The 23045-nt window shown below is 38.3% G+C and overlaps 1 protein-coding gene across 1 annotated transcript in view; it reads left to right on the forward strand.

Annotated features, from left to right (window-relative positions):
• Nucleotides 1-23045, forward strand: part of LOC126297767 (Down syndrome cell adhesion molecule-like protein Dscam2) — a 1507668-nt gene that overhangs the window by 1338877 nt on the left and 145746 nt on the right. Inside the window, exon 12 of the mRNA XM_049988942.1 lies at nucleotides 15331-15450. Coding sequence (XP_049844899.1) covers nucleotides 15331-15450 — 120 coding nt within the window. The remainder of the gene's footprint in view (nucleotides 1-15330; nucleotides 15451-23045) is intronic.

The raw sequence follows: 23045 nt of genomic DNA on the forward strand, positions 1-23045 counted from the left end.
TTCTGTTGAGATGACCTTTAATTGCAATACCTAAAGATAATATTACTATTTTGAACTGTAAACTCATGCAGTGGTACCTAAATGACAGTCCCAGTTGGTAATATTCCAAAATATTGCTTTGTCTTATTGGCGGAACTCAAGGAGTCAAAAAGTCTTTTTGATCATAGTTAGCAAAATATTTCATTTTTAACATAAAACGAGCACTATTCATGAATTACAACATAAAAGATAGTAAATAAGGGCTGTTTGAATTAATTGGCAACACTTTTACCAGTAGTACAAAAAAAGTGACATACCAGACTTTTTTTTAATATCATTGTCTCCATTAGTGGCTTTTGTACCCATGTCAGATAGTGTTAGTTACTTCATGAATGTCACCAGCAAAATTTTTACTTGACTGACAGCATCTCTACATTCAGTATTTTCTTTTTCTGTCAAATTTCATGTTATAGATGTTCCTTTTTTGTTACCATTAGAATTTATCAGTAATTTTTTGGAATAAAACCCTCAAAAATATGACTATTTTGGCTTACAATGCTGAACACTATCATTCTGCAAATATCTATTTTCACTAATTGTAATTATTTTTGCTTTAAAACTGACTTATGAAAACTGACAACCCTTTCACCTCTTGACAACTAAAAAAAAAATTTAAACTCATAATTCATTATTGGCAGGAACAGCCTGAGGGTATGTGCATCTGTCTAATTCTTCATGACCATTGGCAGCTTTTCTCTATGAATTATGATTGCTGTGCCTTAAGTGCATCTGTTAAAAGTAGGTAACTGATGAGTGCATATAGAGTTTAACATCATGTTTATGTTACTAACTAAATTATACAACACTGACTTGACAAATATTTTAATTTTTTTCATGAACCCAGTCATAGTACAATGAGTGGAAATGTGTGTAACCTGTCTGTGCGGAGCTGAAGTACACTGAAGATCAAAACAGAACAAGATATTGTAACCGTAAACTCCAGAAATCCAAAGCCAAATCATCATACACAAGAAAAAAGTCTTTAAAAGTAGCAGTCTGATAATAATCCAAGTCAGTGCAGCAGCAGGTTTTCTTAGTCAGCCAAGCAATGTCACAAGCTATAAGATCATTTGATGTGAAGCTCCATGGTCACTGCTGCTCCCTTAAAATTGGGTGAGCACTGTATTTGAGAAGACCACTACACGTGTTGCCAACACCTTCGGTGTAGGCCGTGGTGTCTTGTCAGCACTTCCTAGTACTAGCTGCAGTATCTTGTGAGCATCCATTAATGCTGGCCACAATGTATTCAAGTGATTGTGCTGTGTCCCTGCCAACATCTGCATTGGAGTATGAGTCGCCAGTAGGCGGGGATACAAGATCCCCTCCATTTTCAGCTAGTACCACTGAAAATGTTGTGGCCAGTAGTAGTGACAGCACAACAGAAGGGGGAGATGGTGATGGGCAGCCTGGCCAAAGGCTCTGAATGCAGGGGTGAACCCCTCTTGGTGTCATGAAATGTGTTGGTGATGTCAGCATCAGCATTGTCCTGTTCACTTGCTGTGGGAGTGACCAGTTACACTGGGAAATGAGCATCGACCAGCGGCAGCAGAAGGTGGTCACACCTCCATTGGCTCTCTGACACCGTTGAAAACGAGAGTGGCTGACACATGTAGGTGATGGCACAGAGCAAGATTGGAGGTTATACTGTGGTGGCGGAGATGGATGGTGGCCCCAATCCAGAAGATAGGGTGTATAACAGGGCTGAAGTTGATTGGCGTGGTGTCAGACATTTGCCCTTTTGGCACCTATTTCAAAGAGCAATTAACTGCGGACGGTAGTAACTGTGTCTGGAATGCAACCTAGCACTCAGAAATAGGTGTCAGTGTGCACTATGAAGGCGACAGATTAGCATGGACGAGCTGACTGAGGTGGTATGTGTATTGCATATTGCAACTGGGGGGGGGGGGGGGGGGGGAGGGGGGGTTGAAAGGCATTGCAAGGTGTGTTGGTGGTAGCCATGGAGTATCACCTGCAGACCGTTTGTGATCTGGATTGGTTCAATATGAAGCAATGAATCCTATCAGGGTGTCCTTTTTGTTGTGGTATGTAGCAGACATTGCTTTCTTAAGTTGTAATTTGAATATGTGTAGAAAACATTATTCTTCGCTGTCTGAGAGCAGGTGGGATGGTGTGCTCAGTGCCAATAGACTGGCAAAAAGAATAGCATTCAGCAGAGGCAAACTGTGGGCCATCATCTGATCTGAGAGTCCCAGATATGTCATCATCTGATATGAGAGTCTGAGGTACCCGTTCAGTAGAAGAATTACTTTGAGGGCCGAGCTGGTTGGATGAGCATTGATAGAACACATATTTGCCATGTATGGGAAGTCTGAGAGAGTGTCAGTGGCAACTGGCCACATGTTGCCAAGGAAAGGCCCAGCGAAGTCCACATGAATGTGGTCCCCTGGACCTTGTGTAGTGGGCCAGGCAGCATAGAGCTGTGTGGAGTCTTCATTTTCTAGGAGGCAAACTTTGATCCTATTGATGACCTGTACCTAATTCTTGACAGACTAATATATGCACAGTTCCACAGCTGGTTTGGGAGGAAGATGCATGAAAAAACTGTTGGTAATAAAGTCCTGTACTTGGCAAAATTGGAGGTTACTGGCAATTGGCATGGTTATGATCTCTGCATTGATCAGAAAATCGTTAATTGTTTTGCTCATGATGTAGTTGATCTGAAACCACATGTGCTCCAGAGAATCAAATGTGGTGCCAAGACCCATGGGGAAATGGCAGGGAGTGTTTGTTTTTGCTTGTTGATATGTTGGGCAATAATGAATGTCTTAGTGGTACTTGTTTAAAAAGAGGGCCCAGTGTTGAAGGCATTTGGCTGTATTATCAGGCAGATTGGATTAGGCCCAAAAAGAGCAAAAAATGTTCTGTGAACAGTGATTAACTGAATTTGGTTCCTTATAAGAAGATGAGGAATTTTCTAACCCCAAAAGTAATGGCAAGCTCTTCTTGCTCAATAGGGCTACAATGAACCTTAGCTGGGGACAGAATTTTAGAGGCAGAAGCAATGAGTTGTTTGGTTGCATCAGATGTTTTGTGGTACAGAACCACTGTAAAGCCATTTTGGGAGTTTTCAGTGACTACTTGAGGGGTATGGTGGGGTCAAAAGTAGACAGACAGCAAGCCTCTCTTAGGGTTCTTTTTAAGGCTTCTCATACCTGAAGACAGCTCTCCAAACAAATTGTGTGCCCTTTTTGGGCTAATTGTTTAAAGTTTAGAAATCTGAGAGGGTTGTGATATGAATTTAAGTAATATTTTACTTTCTCAAAGAAAACTTGTAGTTCCTTTACATTTGTTAGTGCGAGTTCTAGAGTAATGATTTCTACACATGTTTGTGTCAGTTATTAGGTTCTATTTCTAAGATATGGCCTAGGTATTCCACCCAATGATTGAATAATTCATATTTATATATATTAATTGTGAAATTCTTCATCTTCTGTTTGGCCTATGACAGTTATGTCATTCAAGTATCTGCAATAACTGGAAATGTCTCAGTTAAGTAGTTAGCGGTGGTGCTGGATAATCATCAGATCACTAGTGATGCCAAAAGGGAAGCAATTGTAGCAAAACAAACTGAATGGCATGTTAGCGACTGTAAATGAGTGGGACTGTTTGTCAAATGAAAACTGCAGCTATGCATTGGCCAAATCAATTTTTGGATAGGACTCACCTGTGACATTGGTGAGAAGGTCTTCTCACCTAGGGTAGTGTCTGAATCTACCATAGATTGAACAATGATAGTAGATTTGAAATCACCACAAAAGTGAAGTCTGCTATTAGGTTTCTTTACTAAAAATAATGGTGTAGCTCATAGACTGGATGAGACTAATGGCAGAAACTGCTGCCACTTGAGATGACAAAAATCTAGTTTGAGGGTGTTATGGATTGTGATAGGAGTAAGGCAAGAGTGGTGGGGTATAATCGTTGCCACGGATTTTCGATATGTATCCCCCATTTAAGATTATTTTGGAGCCGTAAACTCAAGAACTTTAAGTTGGCTACACTCTGAAGGCCGTTATATCTGAATATGAACAGTTTGTTCACCTTTTTTTCACATCATAGATATTTGGTGCCAATGTCTAACGTCCATTTTTTACCAACTTGTTGTGACTGAACTAATTTTCAATATTGTACACTTCTGAAGCATTTTCATTTCTTTCCCACTAATTAGCATACTAGTGTCATCTGCAAACTAAATGCTATTCCCACAGAATTTGTTTTGGTCATTCATATCATTCACATATAATAGGGTCATTCATATTATTCACATATAATAGAAATAGAAGAGATCCTTGTACTGAGCCTTGTGGCACTCCATATTTAGTGGCTTCATAGTTTGATTATTGTAAAGCTATTTTTTTGAAACTATGGTGTTGCATTTCAACCACTCACTTTCATCTGATTAAATGTGATTTTGTCCAGTTGTTAAGTGTTCCTCTAATCCCCTTGTTGTCAAGCTTAAGCAATAGTTTAGTGTTATCTATAATATCAAAAGCTTTAGTCAGATCTAGACAAATTCCAATGCCATTTGCACCATTATTTACTTTTTTAAGTTCTTCACTTAAAACTTCAAAATTTGCTGTGTCAGCTTACTGGCCGACTACATATAGCAGAGCAATGGACTTGAAGTTAGTCACTTCATCATTTTTACCTTTTTTGAATAGTGGTCTGAGCTTGACACTCTTTGGCATTATGGGAGGATGTCAGTTTGAAAAGAACCATTACAAAGGTGCAAAGTTGAGCTAATGTTTCAGCAATGACATTTCCACATTTTTTTAATAATAAAGTGTGGGGTGCCATGAATTCTGGTGGAGTTGTTCATTTTTACAGTTCTGGTAAAAGACAGGACTTTTTTCTGGGTTGTTTGAAAGAGAGAGGGCGAAGCAAGGTTTATATTGGTATTTGCAGATGTTACTGCTCACTTACATTGCTAAAATAAGCCTTGAAAACCTTTGCTATCAGTAATTTCTTTACCTTTATGGTTCATTTTAACTCTGGAGTTATATGGAGAATCGTTATCAGTTTGCTGTTTCACTACATTCCATACAGTTTTCATTATGTTATTGGAAATATTTATACAGCAGTGATTTGTCATTACTTTGGCCTTTCACAATTGGAAGAACTTTGTCTATTATGGGTTTGCATAATTTCAAGGCTTACAACACTACTTCCTGATCAGGAACATAACAAATTCTGTTATCATATACTAAGGATTCTGCATACCAGTGTTTACAGGCAGGATTTTCTCAAGTAAAGTGACACTTTCAAAAGTGACCTTTCAAATCTTCCACCAAAGCTGCATAGGTTGGTGAGGATTGCTTGTGACACTGACATAATTTAAGCCTAGCAGTGACTATATGATGCTTTTGCTCATAGTAGGAAGACATAAGGTTACAAATGTTGCTTATGCTAGCATCTCTGGCTCTAAAAGAGGATGTAATTTAAAGAATAAAGAGCAACTTGAGATTATTAGCTAGAAGACAACCAAATTGAATAATAAAATCTGTGGTATTACATGCCTGAAAGTGCTTGATAAATCTGTAATGGAAGCTGTTCCAGTCTTCTTCCTCAGGTTTGAATGCTGAAATAGAAGTACAAAGGTTAAAGATTTATATTTTCAGCAAACTAGATAAAGAGGCAGTAGTGTCATGTCCCAATAAGGAACTCAGAACATTTAAACCAAGAATGCTGGCACATGGGTTAGTATGCTGGACTCTCATTCAGGAAGACAATGGTTGAGCCCTGTGTCCATCCATTCTGGTGATTTTCCATAGGTCTCTTCAGGCAAATGCCAGGATAATCCCTTTGAAGATACATGGCCAATTTCCTTCCCCTTCCTTGAAGCTATCTGAGCTTGTGGTCCATCTCTAATGACCTTGTTGTTGATGGTATGTTGAACTCTAACATTTCTTTACCTTTTTTGGATAATTTAGCTCTGGGGAGGAGGATGTATTAGCTTGATGCACATGTTTGTAGCATTTTTGTTTTACATGTTGGTACGCCTGTTCCTATGGGTTTGTTAATCAATTGTCATTTTTTTCTTTTTAGTTCTCTTTTGTTATTTGAGTTTATGTATTGCCATTTTGTCATCTAGAGATAGTAAGTGGAGAAACATTTGTACCTTGTATGGAATAAACTAATTGGACAGAGCATAGCAAGAAAGTTGCTTTCGAGTTTTAAGAAGGATCATTTTGACATTAATGACTCTCCACATTCAGGAAAATTTTCAGGGTTTGATAAAGATTGTTTAAATGCATTAATCCACAGTGTTCAACATCATTGTATTTGAGAACTGGCAAATGTGATGAACTGTCATCATTCAACCATCATGTGACATTTGCATGCAATGGGGACGGTTCAAAAATTGGATACTACATGTGCTAAGCCAAAATCACAAAAATCAGTGGGCGGCCATATGTGCATCTCTGCTTGCTCTTCATCAGTTGGCTTGTGAACAATACCAACCATTCCTATCCTGTGTCTTTACTAGTGACAAGAAATGGCATCTTTATGCAAAAATAAGGAAAAGAAAGGGATGGTTGAACCCAAAAAAAAAAAAAACAGCAACTCCTCGTACAAAGACCTGCGTGCACCCAAAAAAGATGCATCTGGTGGAACAACAAACTACAAATTGCTTCCCTGAAATTTAACCATCTTTATTGAAGTTTATTGCCAACAACTGAGAGGTCTTGCTGACATAATCCAAGAACATGCAATCCATGATAACACTCATCTGAATTCTGCTAGACTGACAAAAAATGCTGTACAGGAGTTGGATTGGTAATTCATTCTGCGCCCACCTTATTCAGGTAATGTCGTGCCCTCAGATTTTCTTTTTATCTGCTCCCTGTCACACAACCTTCAAGGAAATTGCTTTCTAATTGAAAATGCACTCCAAACATGGCTCAAAGAGTTCTTCACCTCAAAACTGCATGATTTCTAGGGTCATGGATTTGAAAAGTTACCCCTGCTTTGGCCAGACTGTTGTAAATAGTGAAGGAGAATATATTCTTGATGACTAAAGCCTCTGTTATGTGTGTGTGTCATGTTTATTAAACTTATGCAAAAATGTTACAAACTTATGGACCAGCCTTATAGAAGAACTGTGGCTCAGGTATAGAAGAGCGGTTCACCATGCACATGATATATACACAGGGAAAGATGGGGTGAAGCGGCCAGTGTGGGAAAAGTGACCATTGCTTATTTTTTGCCCTGATTGGTGCTGCTGCCCATTGATAGGTGGTCAGAGTAGTTTTAATATTCACCATCATTGTTGGTAGTGTGTTTTACAAAGGAAACTTATTCCCTTATTTATTTTAGTTGAAATTTTTCTTCGGTTGTGTGATGTAAGGTAAAGAATTTATTTATATTATTTTTGTTACACTATGTGATCAAAAGTATCCGGACACCTGGCTGAAAATGACTTACAAGTTCGTGGTGCCCTCCATCAGTAATGCTAGAATATGGTGTTGGCCCACCCTTAGACTTGATGACAGCTTCCATTCTCACAGGCATACATTCAGTCAGGTGCGGGAAGATTTCTTGGGGAATGGCAGCCCATTCTTCATGGAGTGCTGCACTGAGGAGAGGTATCGATTTCAATCAGTAAGCCTGGCATGAAGTTGGTGTTCCAAAACATCCCAAAGGTGTTCTATAGGATTCAGGTCAGCTCTCTGTGCCGGCCAGTCTATTACAGTGATGTTATTGTCGTGTAACAACTCCACCATAGGGTGTGCACTATGAACAGTGGCTCAATCATGTTGAAAGGTGCAGTCGCCATCCTCGAATTACTCTTCAGTAGTGGGTAGCAAAAAGGTGCTCAAAACATCAATGTAGGCCTGTGCTGTGATAGTGTCATGCAAAACAACAAGGGGTGCAAACCCCCTCCATGAAAAACATGACCACACCATAACACCACCACCTTCGAATCTTACTGTTGGCACTACACATGCTGGCAGATGACATTCACCAGGCAGTCTCCATACCCACACCCTTCCATTGGATTGCCACATTGTGTACCATGATTCATCACTCCACACAGTGTTTTTCCACTGATCAACTGTCTTATATTTACACTCTTTACAACAAGCGAGGCATCGTTTGACATTGTGATGTGTCACTTATGAACAGCTGCATGACTGAGAAATCCAAGTTTTCTCATCTCCCGCCTAACTGTCATAGTACTTGCAGAGGATCCTGATGCAGTCCGGAATTCCTGTGTGATGGTCTGGATAGATTCTTCCTATTACACATTATGACCCTCTTCAACTGTCAGCGGTCTGTGTCAGTCAACAGACAAGGTCAGCCTGTATGATTTTGTGTTGTACGTGTCCCTTCATGTTTCCACTTCACTATCACATTGGAAACAGTGGATCTAGGACTGTTTAGAAGTGACGAAATCTTGTGTACAGAGGTATGACACAAGTGACACCCAATCACCAGACCACATTCAAAGTCTGTGAGCTCCATAGAGCCCCCCATTCTGCTCTCTCACTATGTCTAATGACTACTGAGGTCACTGATATGGAGTACCTGCCAGTGGGTGGCAGCACAATGCATCTAATATTGAAAACATATGTTTTTGGGGGTGTCCGGATACTTTTAATCACATACTGTACCTCACTTATACATAGATTAATACTTTTTCACAGTATCACTGTTTAAACAATGTCTTTTTGGCCTAAAAATGTAGTTCTTGTTGTTTCTTTTGTGAAACAGCATTGCTAACATAGCATCCAATCAGGAAAAGTGGCTGACAGCGGTGGCCACGCGGTTCTAGGCGCTGCAGTCCGGAACCGTGCGACTGCTACGGTCGTAGGTTCGAATCCTGCCTTGGGCATGGATGTGTGTGATGTCCTTAGGTTAGTTAGGTTGAAGTAGTTCTAAGTTCTAGCGGACTTATGACCTCAGATGTTACATCCCATAGTGCTCAGAGCCATTTGAACCAGGAAAAGTGCCCACAGTACTCATCGGGAAAAGTGGCCAAGGTGCATACCCAGTAAGAGTTATTTACTTCCATATAATACACAAAACACTACAGAGTAAATTGACTTCTAAATCCTTTTATTCACAGAGCTATCATCTGTCATTCTACCCCTTTGTGAATTAATTAATTTATATTGTTTAAAACCATTTCTGTTATTTTAAATACAAAAATCCAATTGAAAGTGGTGTGCTGCAGCTGCTTAGTATTGTTTCAGGTACAAGGACATCATCACATTTATTCAAGGCACAATATATACAGTTCAGTTTGAGTGAGAAGACTCTGGATAAACTACACAAGTCCACTAAAGATCACTTATAAGCAAAGTCCAGACAGGATAAGTTATACTTTCCTGATTCAAAGTCCAATCCAAACTAGCTGACTTGCTGGGCATAGTCCAATCTGTAAATATTTGTAAGCCAGAGTAGAAAGCTATAAGGTTACTTAAAGGTGACTCAATGACCACTGTTAGGCAACTGATGGATAACCACTGATTGAACTCAGAGGTAACTGCTGATCCCTTTCCTGGGGTCATAATTAATCTGGCTCTGCAACCACAACCAGCTGGCTTGGAACCATGCAGCATCCTAGATACGTAACAAGAGGAAGGTTACTTGTCCCACTCTCTTTTGATACATGTGACTGGCATAAAGAATTAGGGCAGTAATTTTATCACTGCCTGTGCTGACAATGATGCAGACTGTTGGAATGGCGCCTTCTGTAAGCCTGACCTTAATCTGTTGTTACTGTGCTTTTGATGAGTGCCAGACCAGACTGTACCATGGGAGTGCATAAGCCCCAGAATACAGAAAGTTTGAATGTATCCTTTTCGTTTTCACTTAAAAATTTTTGATGTGGTACCCTTATAACATGTTGATCCAGAGAATCTAAGTGGTAAGCTTCTATCAAGAACCATGGTGTGGTGAAAATGCAGTTTTCATTACAGTGGCAACTTTACTCCACCTAAATAGTCACTCCATAGAAGATTCTAAGGAAAAGAGACTACTGAATAATAGATGTAAAACAAAACATAGGGCTATAGACAGACAAATGAGGAACAAATCATGTTCAGTTGTCAAGAGGGAAAAAGCATGAAGCCTTCCATAAATACTGTAACAGAATATTATGAAAAGATCTCTCACAAACCCTAAAGCAATTCCAGTTATACATAAAAGCTTTAGTGGCCCCAAAGTTAAGTCTCCAGCCATGTTCAAATGAAATAGGAACCAAAACTAAGGGTAGCAAAGCAACAGGAGAAATGATTAACTCAATTTTCAAACATTCAAATACAAAGGAAAACCCATGAGTAATGCCTTAATTTAATTCCTGTACCACTGAAAATCAAAGTATTAATGTCAGTGGAGTTAATAAACAGCTGAAATTGCTAAAACTCAGCAAACCTCCAGGATCTCATGTAGTCTTTATCAGATTCTATACCAGATTTGAATCCGAGTTATCCCCTCTTTTAACTAGAGTATGTTGTTGATTCCTCACACAAAATCTGTTCCCAGTCATTGGAAGAATGCACAGATCACACCTGGCTACTGGAAGGGTAGCAGAAGTGATCCAAAAAATTACTATCCAATATCCTTGACACCTCTTTGTTGTAGAATCTTAGAACTTATTCTGAGGTCAAACTTAGTGAGGTATCTCAAAAAGAATTAGCTTCTCCATACCAACCAGTATGGATTCTGAAATCATTGATCATGTAAAACCCAACTCTCACTTTTCTTTATGACATCCTGAAAGCCATGGATTGAGGCTGTCTGGTTGATGTAGTATTTCCTGATTTGTCAAAAGCATTTGACTTAGTAACAACCTATGCTTGTTATCAAAAGCACAGGCATAAGGGATGTCAAGGAAAATTTGTGACTGGATTCAGGATTTCTTAATAGGGAAGATGCAGCATGTTATCTTGGCTGGAGAGTCATCAATAGATGCAGAAGTAACTTCGTGCGTGCTGCAGGAAAGCGTGTTGTGACCCTTGCTGTTCAGTTTGTACATTAATGGCCTTGTAGACAATTTTATAATAACCTCAGACTTTTTGTGAATGATACATTTATCTTTAATGAAGTACTGTCTGATAAAAGCTGCACAAATATTCAGTTAGAACTTGATAAGATTTCAAAGTGGTACAAATATTGGCCACTTACTTCAAATGTTTAAAAAGATAAAATTGTGCATTTCACAAAACAATACAAAATGTAGTCACTATGTCTACAATATCAACCAGTCATAGTTTCATGGGCCAACTCTACGACTGCCTGGCTGCAACATTTTGCAAGCATATGAAATGGAACAGTCACACAGGCTCAGTTGTAGGTAAAGCAGGTGGCAGACTTTGGTTTATTGGTAAAATACAAGGGAAATGCAATCAGGTTACAAAGGAGATTGCTTTCAAGTCACTCATACAATCTGTCCTAGAATATTGTTCAGTTGTATGACATCCTCACCAAATAGGACTGATTGAGGATATTTCACATATACAAAGAAGGGCAGCACAAATGGTCACATGTGTGTTTGACATGTGGGAGAGTGTCACAAAGATGCTGAAGAAGCTGAACTGGGAGATTCTTGAAGATAGATGAAAAAAATGCTTTGAAAGCTTACTTACAAAGTTTCAATAAGAATATGCTGTACTGCTAATGCTAGGAATGGTAAGGACAAGATTAGATTAATTATAGCATGCACTGAGGCCTTTAACCATTGACTCTTCTCATATTCTGTTGCGAATGGAATGGGAAGAAGCCCTAGTAACTGGTACAATGGGAAATGCCCTCTGTCATACTCTTCACGGTAGTTTTCAGAGTTGGATATAGATGTAGATATAGTCAGGAGATGCAACTCTGTGTTAGCTGCACCATGATAGCTTGTTGTATGGCTTGTTGCCATGTGAGTTGCTCAGTTTGTTGCTGCAGCTCTTGAGCCTGTTCCTGCAGTTGTTGTTCACATAATTTCAACAATTCTGGGTCCATGGTGGCACTGAGTGCTGCAGACGGTGTGCAAGGTTCAAGTCTAGTTGACAGACAAAGTAAAATCCTCATAGTCACTGAAATACTTGTCACAAGCTGAAACACAGTCACAGTACAGTAAGTGAAATGGTTTGTAACTTGTCTGTACCAAGTCTGTTAGAACCCAAAACAGGACTAAATATTTTAACCAGAAAGTCCAGGAATCCAAAATGAAACCATTGTACACAGTTACAATGTCTTACAAAGTAGCAACCTACTAAGGTTGGCCACAGGCCAGTAGCAGGTTTTCTCATTCAGTCAGACATTATGACAAGCTGCTAGATACTTCAAAGTGAAGCTCTATGGCCGATGCTGGTCCCTAAATAATCCTCAAGTACCTTATTTGTGTGCATTTGAGCATGTTGCAAACACCTTCTGGTATGGGCTGCAATGTCTTTTCAGTACCTCTTGCTGCTGGCTGTAGTATCTTGAGAGCACCTCCTAGTTCTGCTCGTGTTGTATTTCAGCAATTGTGTGGTCTCCACATCAACATCCAAGTTGGAGTCTGAGTCATCATTAGGCTGGGATACAAGACTGGCAATGGTGAGAGAGAACAGAGAGCCTGAAACACAATGCTAGCACATACCCTACTATTCTCAAACAGCAGAAAGAGCTGTGCTGACTTAGCAACTCCATCAAGTGGAGAGATCATTATTGGCTGTCATATGCCCTCATTTCATGAGGAACTGCATATAAGTTTCGTATTTAACATGGAAAATTGACATTAAATTCAGTGATCAGAAGCTTTATGCGCCCTCCCTCACCCCTCCACTCTGTGAGACAAATACTAGTGATGAACACTTTCTCTGCCAGAGGATTCAAATTGGTTACCTCTTAGTTGAGTTTCATCACTCTGTTGTGCAGTAGGAATCTCATCTACAGAGGTGGGGTCTCGATAACAAATGGACGCAGTGTAGTGACTCATACACAAATATGATGAATATGCCCAGGCAGTATGGTGCTATTACTAAGATTTTACAGTTTAATTTGGGAAATATTGTAACTTGAATTCCTCAATAAGTTCAGTTACTCTAATTTAAATATTTGATTACATCATGTCAAGTATGTTGAAAGGGTTCTCTAATTAAGATAAAGCTGAAATTATTCTCAATAATCTTGACAGAGTGATTTTAACTAATGAACCTAACATCACAATTAAAGAGAAACATTATGAATAAAAAGACTGAATTAAAGAAAGCATTTTGTATGAAATTGCAACTTATAATTTTGCTACTCACTGTACTAATATTGAATACAAAATTTCTGCACATATTTCACAACTCATTTCTCTCTAAAGCTTTTGTTGCATTTAGCATGAATGATCACTTTCAATTATTCACCTCTGATAATAAAGAGTGTCCCTGATATATAAAATGATTTGACTTCAGTTACTACATTCCCATGCACTTTTGTTGAATTAAATTATGGTGGAATGTAGTCTACTTTCAGTCACTTATGTAACTGGGTTACATACATTTTATAATATAAAAGTACATCCATTTTGTAATGACATTTGAATAATACAGCCATCACAAGCTCATAATAACTTTATGAAATAGGTATAAATACAAGAAAATTTTAATTATATCTTGTCAGTATTATGCCCTTTGGACAAACATCAGTACATTTTGTGGCTGTAAGAACATTTTATACTGACTATCTTAAGAGAATTTGAGTACAGTGTCCACCATTCAGAACAAGAAAATTTTAAATATGTCATTTTCTAAGAAACAAGAATCTGATAAAACTACAGTAATGAATTCTATTTGATGAATATTTATTTAGTTTGAAAAAAGAATAGCTTCAAAACTGCTGGATAGTAGTAACTTTCCTCTGTCACTGTAAGGAAAGTTATAAGTGTAGTGCTAATATCTTTTATATCACAGCAGTATCATTTTATCCCTTGTCTCTGAATAGCAAAACATTCACACAGTGCAAAAATTAAATAATATATTGCTCTTTAATCAAGTGTGTACCATCCTCCATGAATCAGTCTCTGTACATAATTTAAGAATTGAGAACACTATCATTTTACAGCACTGAATAAATTAGTTATTTTATTTATTTATTTGTATCATTAAAGCACAAATTTTGGCTCTCTTCAGCACATAAAGTTCTGTTAAATGCTGCATGAATTAGATGAGAACAACATGCAAGTGCCTAACACTTCAAATGGTTGTGATGGATGTTTGCAATTCTTTATTGTGATAGGTTGCATTGCCTAGGTGGGAAGGTGAACATTGTGTCTGTTTCTGTTAATTGATGGTTCTGCATTCGTCTACCAGTGACTTATTTACTGCACAGTAGGAGTTTAAAGCACAGGTTGACATATCTTCTGAACCCTGTTATCTGTGTTGCTTCATTGCATTTGTTGTTGTAGATTAGATGTTATGAGGATTTTCTAGTGTGACAGAAGTAGACTAAACAACTTAGATCAGTTTTGTTGTTGTTATTGCTCTTATTGTTGTTGATGTCGCAATTGTGCAAATTTATTGTGTGCTCTTTTAACATAAATTTATTTTCATTTTTTGATGATTTAATTTATGTTTTGCATAAATGTAATTGAAACCTAGTTGCAAAAGTTATTTAAAATGCTTATTACTGTATCAGAGACATCTTGTCAGCTACTGAACTGTTTTGTTAATTTTTGAGATATTCATGTGAGAAATCACTGCCAAAATTGCAGTGCTTCACACCTGAATGAAGACTGATAAAGGCACTGTACTCGCTGGAAAAGTTGTGCATTTTGTGGCTGAGTGGATAGACTGTTCAATGTTTTTCTTTTCAGTACTGATATTCCCTGTTTTCTTAAAAGTTGGAAATAAAGAAGAAGAAAAGTGGACACGTGATGAAATGGTTTAGTAGATCACAGATAGAGATGGCCATGATATTCAAGAAGAAAAGGATAATGCACTTCACTTACTATGTATTTTATTCTCTCCCTCTAGTCCAGAATAATCCCTCATTTTCAGTTAATTTCTTTACTTTGTACACATTATTAATATCATTATTCCTCTCTTCTCCTTTTGATTGTGAGAAAGGGAACTTAGGCGTTAGACCTTGGGAACAAGCTTTTTCTTTTAAACTTTATTCATGTCAATGAAACTTACTTTATTTTATTTTGTTCCTAGCGAGTATGGAATTCTTATCCTTTTTCATTCAGACTTATGGCTTTAATTCCCTTTAATTTTTTACTGATAATTCATGTGCCTGTAGTGCAAATAATTACATGTAAATAATATCTCTCAGGACACAAGGGGTAATAAAAATTATACTTTTCAGTTCCTCCACGCTGGATACAAGAACCTGTGGATCGCAATGTTACCAGAGATGAAACAGTTATGTTTGACTGTCAAGCTGAAGGCTTTCCAGTACCCACTGTAGTATGGAGGAAGGCCATTGGTGAGAAAACATGAAGAACTCTTTGCTTTGCAGTAAATGTTTTGTATTTTGTGTACCTAATTGCAAATGTTTTTCCCATATCTCTTAAAATTAACTTATACAGAATTTCATGAGAGAAGATATCCATGAAGAAAAAATCCCCCTGTTAATAGCAGGAAAAGGACCTACTAAAGCTAGGCCAACAGGTTTTCAGACAGTGAAAAAGTTCTTAGAACTATAAGAATAGTTCTTATATTGAGAGTTATGGGAAAATAGGGAATAAGGAAAGGTAAAGAATAATGTATCATTTCCTGCTTCACAATTACTTGTTTATACCACATTTTTAACTGCCTAATTTATATATTCAACAAAGAAACAGTTCTTAAAATTCCAACAATGTTAGACTCAACACTTTGCACTGCCTAACCAATGACAGCAACTGTGAGATAGACATAACATGCATTTTGTCTTATCGTATTTTGAAATGAAAAGCATTCATAAATGTTTCTTGTAATCAAGCATAATTTCCAGAATGCAGCATAATGTATGCTTCAGTCAGTCATAAACAGATTTGTTAAACAGAAGATATCTTCAATGGCATTATGAACAATACAGTTACTAATTTTTCCTAGCAGGACACAGGAAACTGCTTGAAATAGTAATTAAGTGTAATACTGTGCCCATTTGAAAACATGGTGATGGGTGCTCATCATTTGTTTCAAATGGGCACTGGATTTTGAATTCAGTAAGTTAAACAAGTTTTACAAATCAAGATTTAATGAAGTTGGTAATGTGGATGGTAATCCTCACTCTCACCTTGCATGATCCAGGCTTGGTGGCAGAGGTGGGGGATGAGGGAGGCAGAGGAATGTGTTTCTACTTTTTCCTGTCCTGTCTTCAGTTAATGACAAGTCTGCTTTCTCCAAGTGAAATACTAACATCTGCAACTATAGACAATAGACCTAATGTTTACTCAAGAATGTATGCACAGTGGTAACAGTCCTCAGCTTTGTTGCTGATAAAGAGAATGGATATGATACTAAAACATTTAATTTTGGTAAGAAAAATATGCTGTATGAGAGAAATTCAGAAAGTAACTTCCCCTCAATATATTCAGATATTGCTAACCAACTCCTCCTTTGGATGCATATCCATTACTGTGTGTCTGCATCCAAATGACTCATTTTCACACTGCCCACCCATAATTCACCCATTTAGGATCAAAGAAACGTAACTACAAAAACAGTGTTTTGAGATAATTCGATTTAAAGGTTTTGTCCAATAAACTGAGTACTTTCTAATAGTTTTTCCCAAGCCTTTCTATGGTGAATAAATAGTTTACTTTATTGACTGTTGTTTTCTACTTGGTGTTATATATTTTAGTTACTCGATGGACACTAATGAAATATTTAATAAAATTATGCACGCAGTTACGTTTGTCCAATCCTGAACGTAATGGCTGCTGCTGTATAACATATGAACGTCAAACAAATAATGTGCAGCTTTAAGCGATATTATCATATTAAATATTACTGCAGTTGTGTTAATAATGTCTTTATAAATACAGATTACATTGAACAAGCTATGGGAATGTGTGTCAGTGCTTTCAATGAGTACTATAAGCAAGAGAATTGTTTTCCAGGAAGTTTATTATCAGTCTTTGAGGGAGAATACATAAAATCCATTATTATTTTCCCTTTGCATTATTTGTCTGCAGTATCATTGAACATACAATAAATAATTTACAGGTAACAGAAATAACATAACAAACGTAAGAAAAATCATTTTAACAAAACACAGTGCCTCAACACATCTGTTCTTCTGTTCCTGGATTACTGTTTCAAAAATGATACAACACAGGCATTTAAATGAGCCAAAATTAGTGGCTTACATGAAATAGCTAAGGTGATGAACTAGCAACAATGATAAAGAAGACAAAACCAGAAAATAAACATGAAGTCTATTCCTGTCATTCTTCTACGTTTTCCTCATTTTCTAAATCATTAGCAGCATTGACTCATTGATATGCTGTGTGAAACCTAGGAGGTATAATACCATTATTACATATATCTATAAGATCTTTTTTCTTTTCTTTACTTTTGCAGAGAGGACTCTCATATGCTGGGCAAAGAATATTGTCTTCAGGTCCTGAATTCGAAGAATTTCGTAGGCCAGGTCTTTCCTTGGTGTGCAAAACTTGAAAGTCACAATCATCATAAGAATACTTGAAAAACATCATGTCAGACTGATCTTTCCTGTATTGCATCCAAACAATCTTAAGCCATTTCACAGATTCTTCATTCTCAGCAGTTTTCCTATTCTGAATTATTTTCTTCTAAAGCTGGTTGAAATCTAAAATTTGAGTGCTATCCATTTCTGTCACACTGTACTTGTAGGAATTCATTCTTACAATTGTATACCAGCCCCAATGGGATCAAAAACATCCACATGTTTACTTTATCTTTCGATGCTTGCGTGCACTGAGTCTACTACCATTTGTGAATGTCCAGGCCCAAAAAAGCATTGACCGATAGTGGGAATGTCCAGTGCATTCACTGCATGCAAATACATAGTGCTCATGCTGGCATTCCTGTTCTGGCCCCCACATGTATTAGAAAATAAGCTTATCGGTTTTCTTTGTGCTTGATTTTTCAAAAAATCCCACAGACATGAAGCCATCTCTATGGACCCCCATTTTGCTGTTGTCTCGTCCTACATGAAGCAATCATTTTCGTTTTCTCCCACACTAAGAACTGTGAGATTGTACACAGAGAGCCTTACTTTATAAAATACTGCCTTTGCATTCACATTAGGGCAGTAAAGCACAGCTTGTAAGTCAAATTCATCTAGCAAATATTCTCCCTTTTTTACACATTCTTTCTTAATGTTCTTAAATTCCCTTGCCATTTCTTTCCTTTTCAAATGCTCTTCCTGTTCCCTTTTAAAATCTTTGCCTTCCTTTTCCTCAGCCGAAAGATGTGAAAACTTTAAACATTTATTACAGATATCTTTTCGTGGCCTGTGGAATTTCAGATTAAATTCCTTTGTGAATATCTCCCTATACAGCCATAATTTCTCGACTATCTTTCCTTCCTTATATATAACTCATACATTATCTTAATACTCATATCAGCAGGTAAATAATCTGTTGTACACTCTTTCCTCTTGTAATGAGATGAAAGGGTAGGAAAACTCTTAATGTGTTTCCTTATAGCCTCTTTACTTTCTTCTGACCTCTTTATACTTGGTTCATGACATTCTCTTCACTCTTTCTCAATTACATGATGTTCATCTCTTTCTTTAACAGTATTTCCTACAAAGGTTTCAGAAATGTCAAACGTCTTGAGAAAAAAACTGCATACATACTTAAATCTTATCAGATCCCTTTATTAGATAGAATTTCTTGGTCCTCTTCCTTCATGAGTTATCTGATTTTGTCCTCACACTTCGTTTGTCTTCTTCTTCCACTAACTTATTTAGGTACTGCCTTTGTAACTCTATTAACCCAAGATCCCAGTAGGCTCTATGGATATTTTGTCCATCTTGCTCAGTAAACTTAACTGGTGCACTGTCGTGGACATTTAGAGCAATCTTTTGGCTTCACATTTCTTGCAGTAACTTTGGAATTCTTCATAAAAATATATGCCCTACCATGCTGTCGATTGTCTTTTCTTTTATTTCTTTCCCATTCCTCTTTAACCGCTACCCTTTTTGATTTCCTTGTTTTGTTACTATTCTCAGTACCAGCATTGTCACCTGCAATTTCCCCTTCCTGATGGAGATGATTTACTTGTGCACTAGTTGCATTGTCAACAATTTTTGTGACATTCTTTACATGGGATGTTCCATGTTCAATACTGCTATCTGTGACAATAACATGACAAGTATTCAGAGGCAGAGAAAAGAAAATTAACTGGAACTGCTATAGTGTCTAGTAATTGTTTGGCCACTTGCCAGAATCTGTAGTGTTGTCTGGTTCATAGGAAGGATCATCATCTGTATCTGAACCAATGACTGTCCTGACCATCTCCACATCACGTTCTTCCTCAGTCATGAAAAGCAACTTCTAACAGTTCTGTTAGGATCAGAGAAACGTAAGAGCTGTTCCGTTTCACAAATTAACACTGCATCCAATAGTCTAAAAACAGATCAGCTCTTCCATCTATCTGATTCTTACCATTTTTCGTAAAATGTAGATACGTTGATGACTATAACGGAAACCACATAAGATAGTGTTACGCTTGTTTGATTGTAACTTAGGTCTCCATTTCGTGTTCCTTGTGGTACTAACAACTTTTCTTTAGTTTAAGAAAGCCTGTTGACAGGCTCTGTACCATTCAGATTTTTTGCTCTTTTGTAGAGTCTGTTCAAGGGATATGCAACTTGAGCTGCTTTAGCTATAAATTTTCCAAGACAGTTTACTTTACCCAAAATAGATTGATGCTCTTTCTTAGTTTTTTGGGGACAGATAGTTTAATTATAGTTTCTATGCAATCCTAGATATATTTCCGATTGCTGTTATAGAAAATGTGTACTTAACACTGGCCCAAAAAAAAAGAAAAGCAATATGACCCATTTTCCTGTAAATGGTGAACAGCATTTGAAAGGTTTGTGTCACCATGTGCCCCCATTATGCTAATGTAATCCAGGTAGTTTTTTCAGCTAACAATATCTTGTATGAACTGATCTAAGTAATAAATGATTATAGTGGTATGTGTCAAAAGGTATACTGAGCACAAAGATCTGTTGTGTTTGCTTGACTGACAGCAACTGTAAGAATGTGTCTGCAAGATCAATTTTAATGACATACAGGCTGCCAACCAATTTTACCAGTACTGTTTTCAGGCCTGATATCGCATACAGATAAATCCTGTCTAAAAATCACCACATATTAAGACACTACCATTAATTTTTTTGACCACATCCATGAGATTTGCTCACCAGCTCACTTACATATGAGTAATTGCATCTAATTAATTCAATATATTTGTTTCTTTAACTGCATTTAACACTTAGAATGCCGTTCCTGTAATATTACATTGTCTTAAATGTTAAAAAGAATGCCATGCTCATAATATTAAGGACACAGTGTTTTAGTGAGGACTGCCGTAATATTATGGGCAGGGCAGTCTTCATTAAAATGCTGAGCCCATAATATCACAGGTATGCCATTCTTTCCAACACTGAAGACAATGTAAATATTATGGGCATGGCACTGCAAGTGTTAGCTAAGTGCAAACAGAGTGTTTTAGTGACATGTGCCTGAAAATTTGTGGCAGAGCCAAGTGATGGTTCAAAAAATTGCTTTTACTGTTTATGCAGTTTATCCAGGTCTTTAAATGTAATAGTAGAGGATATCGGGTTAATTTATTCATCTACTATGACACCAAGTACAGTGAAAGAAAATACTCTAAAACTGGTAATGCCTGCTGATGAGTTCACAACCTTAAACATTAGTGTATGCTCCACTGTAAGATACTTTAAATACACACTTAGGTAGAAGATAATGCCTATTATCCTATCTAAGCCTAATTATGTTTTAACAACCAGTACTGAATCAAGAATCTAGGAATATAGTAGAGTCTCCTCAGTGTTACTCTTGTAGGGACTGCTGAAACAAGATTAGACTAAATACAGCTTGCACAGTGCATTTAAACAGGCATTCTTTGTGTATTTCATAAGCAAACAATAAACAAAGAAACCCTAATATGTGGTTGAGTGGGAAGGCCCCTTTTTAGTGCACCTCACTTTAGTTTGCTGAGTAAGGATGTAGATGTAGATTTCTCAAACCTGTCAAGTTTTCAGATTTTCAGTGCAGTGTGTGTACAAGAGATTTCATGAGGCAAACCTATGCCAGAAGTCAATTTGTTACATCATTTATTTTGAATTGCTCTTCATAGTTTTAATTAACATTTCTGCATTTACTATTGAATTGTTGTCTTTTGGCCCATAAACTGAACCAGCAGTATGCATTTCCTATGTGAAAAGATAGTTACCAAAATTTTCCATGATGAACTGGTGCAGGCCCTCTCCATAGTATGCTGTTTCATCTCGACAGTCACATTTGGAATTCATGTCTCCTCACTGGTAACAATGAGATTAGGATAATGATAACACTGTCCTCTTTATTATTGTCTGAAGGAAATTTGGTTACCCCATAAGCATGATATTTGCAGTAGTTTAGTATTTCAGTTGCCACTTTGCACAAATCTGTTTGTGAAACTTAGGTTTGTGAAACTTAAGTTTTAGGTTCACTTCTTGTACAAGCTGAACTGCAACTACAGGTGTTTTTCCACTTCTTGCTTAATATTATACATTTCAACGCAAAACATAACATCACTATGATCTTGTGTAGTAAGCCACCAGATGTGTGTTAATGCAAAATACATGTTGATACTATAATGCCACAAACCTTCTGTTTGTGCAGTTCGCAAACAGTGGTTATTTTCAGAATTGCCCTCCTATGAGAATGTTTATATGAAAAATTTGTGAGCATATTATACACTCCTGGAAAAGGAAAAAAGAACACATTGACACCGGTGTGTCAGACCCACCATACTTGCTCCGAACACTGCGAGAGGGCTGTACAAGCAATGATCACACGCACGGCACAGCGGACACACCAGGAACCGCGGTGTTGGCCGTCGAATGGCGCTAGCTGCGCAGTATTTGTGCACCGCCGCCGTCAGTGTCAGCCAGTTTGCCGTGGCATACGGAGCTCCATCGCAGTCTTTAACACTGGTAGCATGCCGCGACAGCGTGGACGTGAACCGTATGTGCAGTTGACGGACTTTGAGCGAGGGCGTATAGTGGGCATGCGGGAGGCCGGGTGGACGTACCGCCGAATTGCTCAACACGTGGGGCGTGAGGTCTCCACAGTACATCGATGTTGTCGCCAGTGGTCGGCAGAAGGTGCACGTGCCCGCCGACCTGGGACCGGACCGCAGCGACGCACGGATGCACGCCAAGACCGTAGGATCCTACGCAGTTCCGTAGGGGACCACACCGCCACTTCCCAGCAAATTAGGGACACTATTGCTCCTGGGGTATCGGCGAGGACCATTTGCAACCCTCTCCATGAAGCTGGGCTACGGTCCCGCACACCGTTAGGCCGTCTTCCGCTCACGCCCCAACATCGTGCAGCCCGCCTCCAGTGGTGTCGCGACAGGCGTGAATGGAGGGACGAATGGAGACGTGTCGTCTTCAGCGATGAGAGTCGCTTCTGCCTTGGTGCCAATGATGGTCGTATGCGTGTTTGGCGCCGTGCAGGTGAGCGCCACAATCAGGACTGCATACGACCGAGGCACACAGGGCCAACACCTGGCATCATGGTGTGGGGAGCGATCTCCTACACTGGCCGTACACCTCTGGTGATCGTCGAGGGGACACTGAATAGTGCACGGTACATCCAAACCGTCGTTGAACCCATCGTTCTACCATTACTAGACCGGCAAGGGAACTTGCTGTTCCAACAGGACAATGCACGTCCGCATGTATCCCGTGCCACCCAACGTGCTCTAGAAGGTGTAAGTCAACTACCCTGGCCAGCAAGATCTCCGGATCTGTCCCCCATTGAGCATGTTTGGGACTGGATGAAGCGTCGTCTCACGCGGTCT

This window comes from Schistocerca gregaria, chromosome X (genome assembly GCF_023897955.1).
Source record: "Schistocerca gregaria isolate iqSchGreg1 chromosome X, iqSchGreg1.2, whole genome shotgun sequence".
Lineage (NCBI taxonomy): Eukaryota > Metazoa > Arthropoda > Insecta > Orthoptera > Acrididae > Schistocerca > Schistocerca gregaria.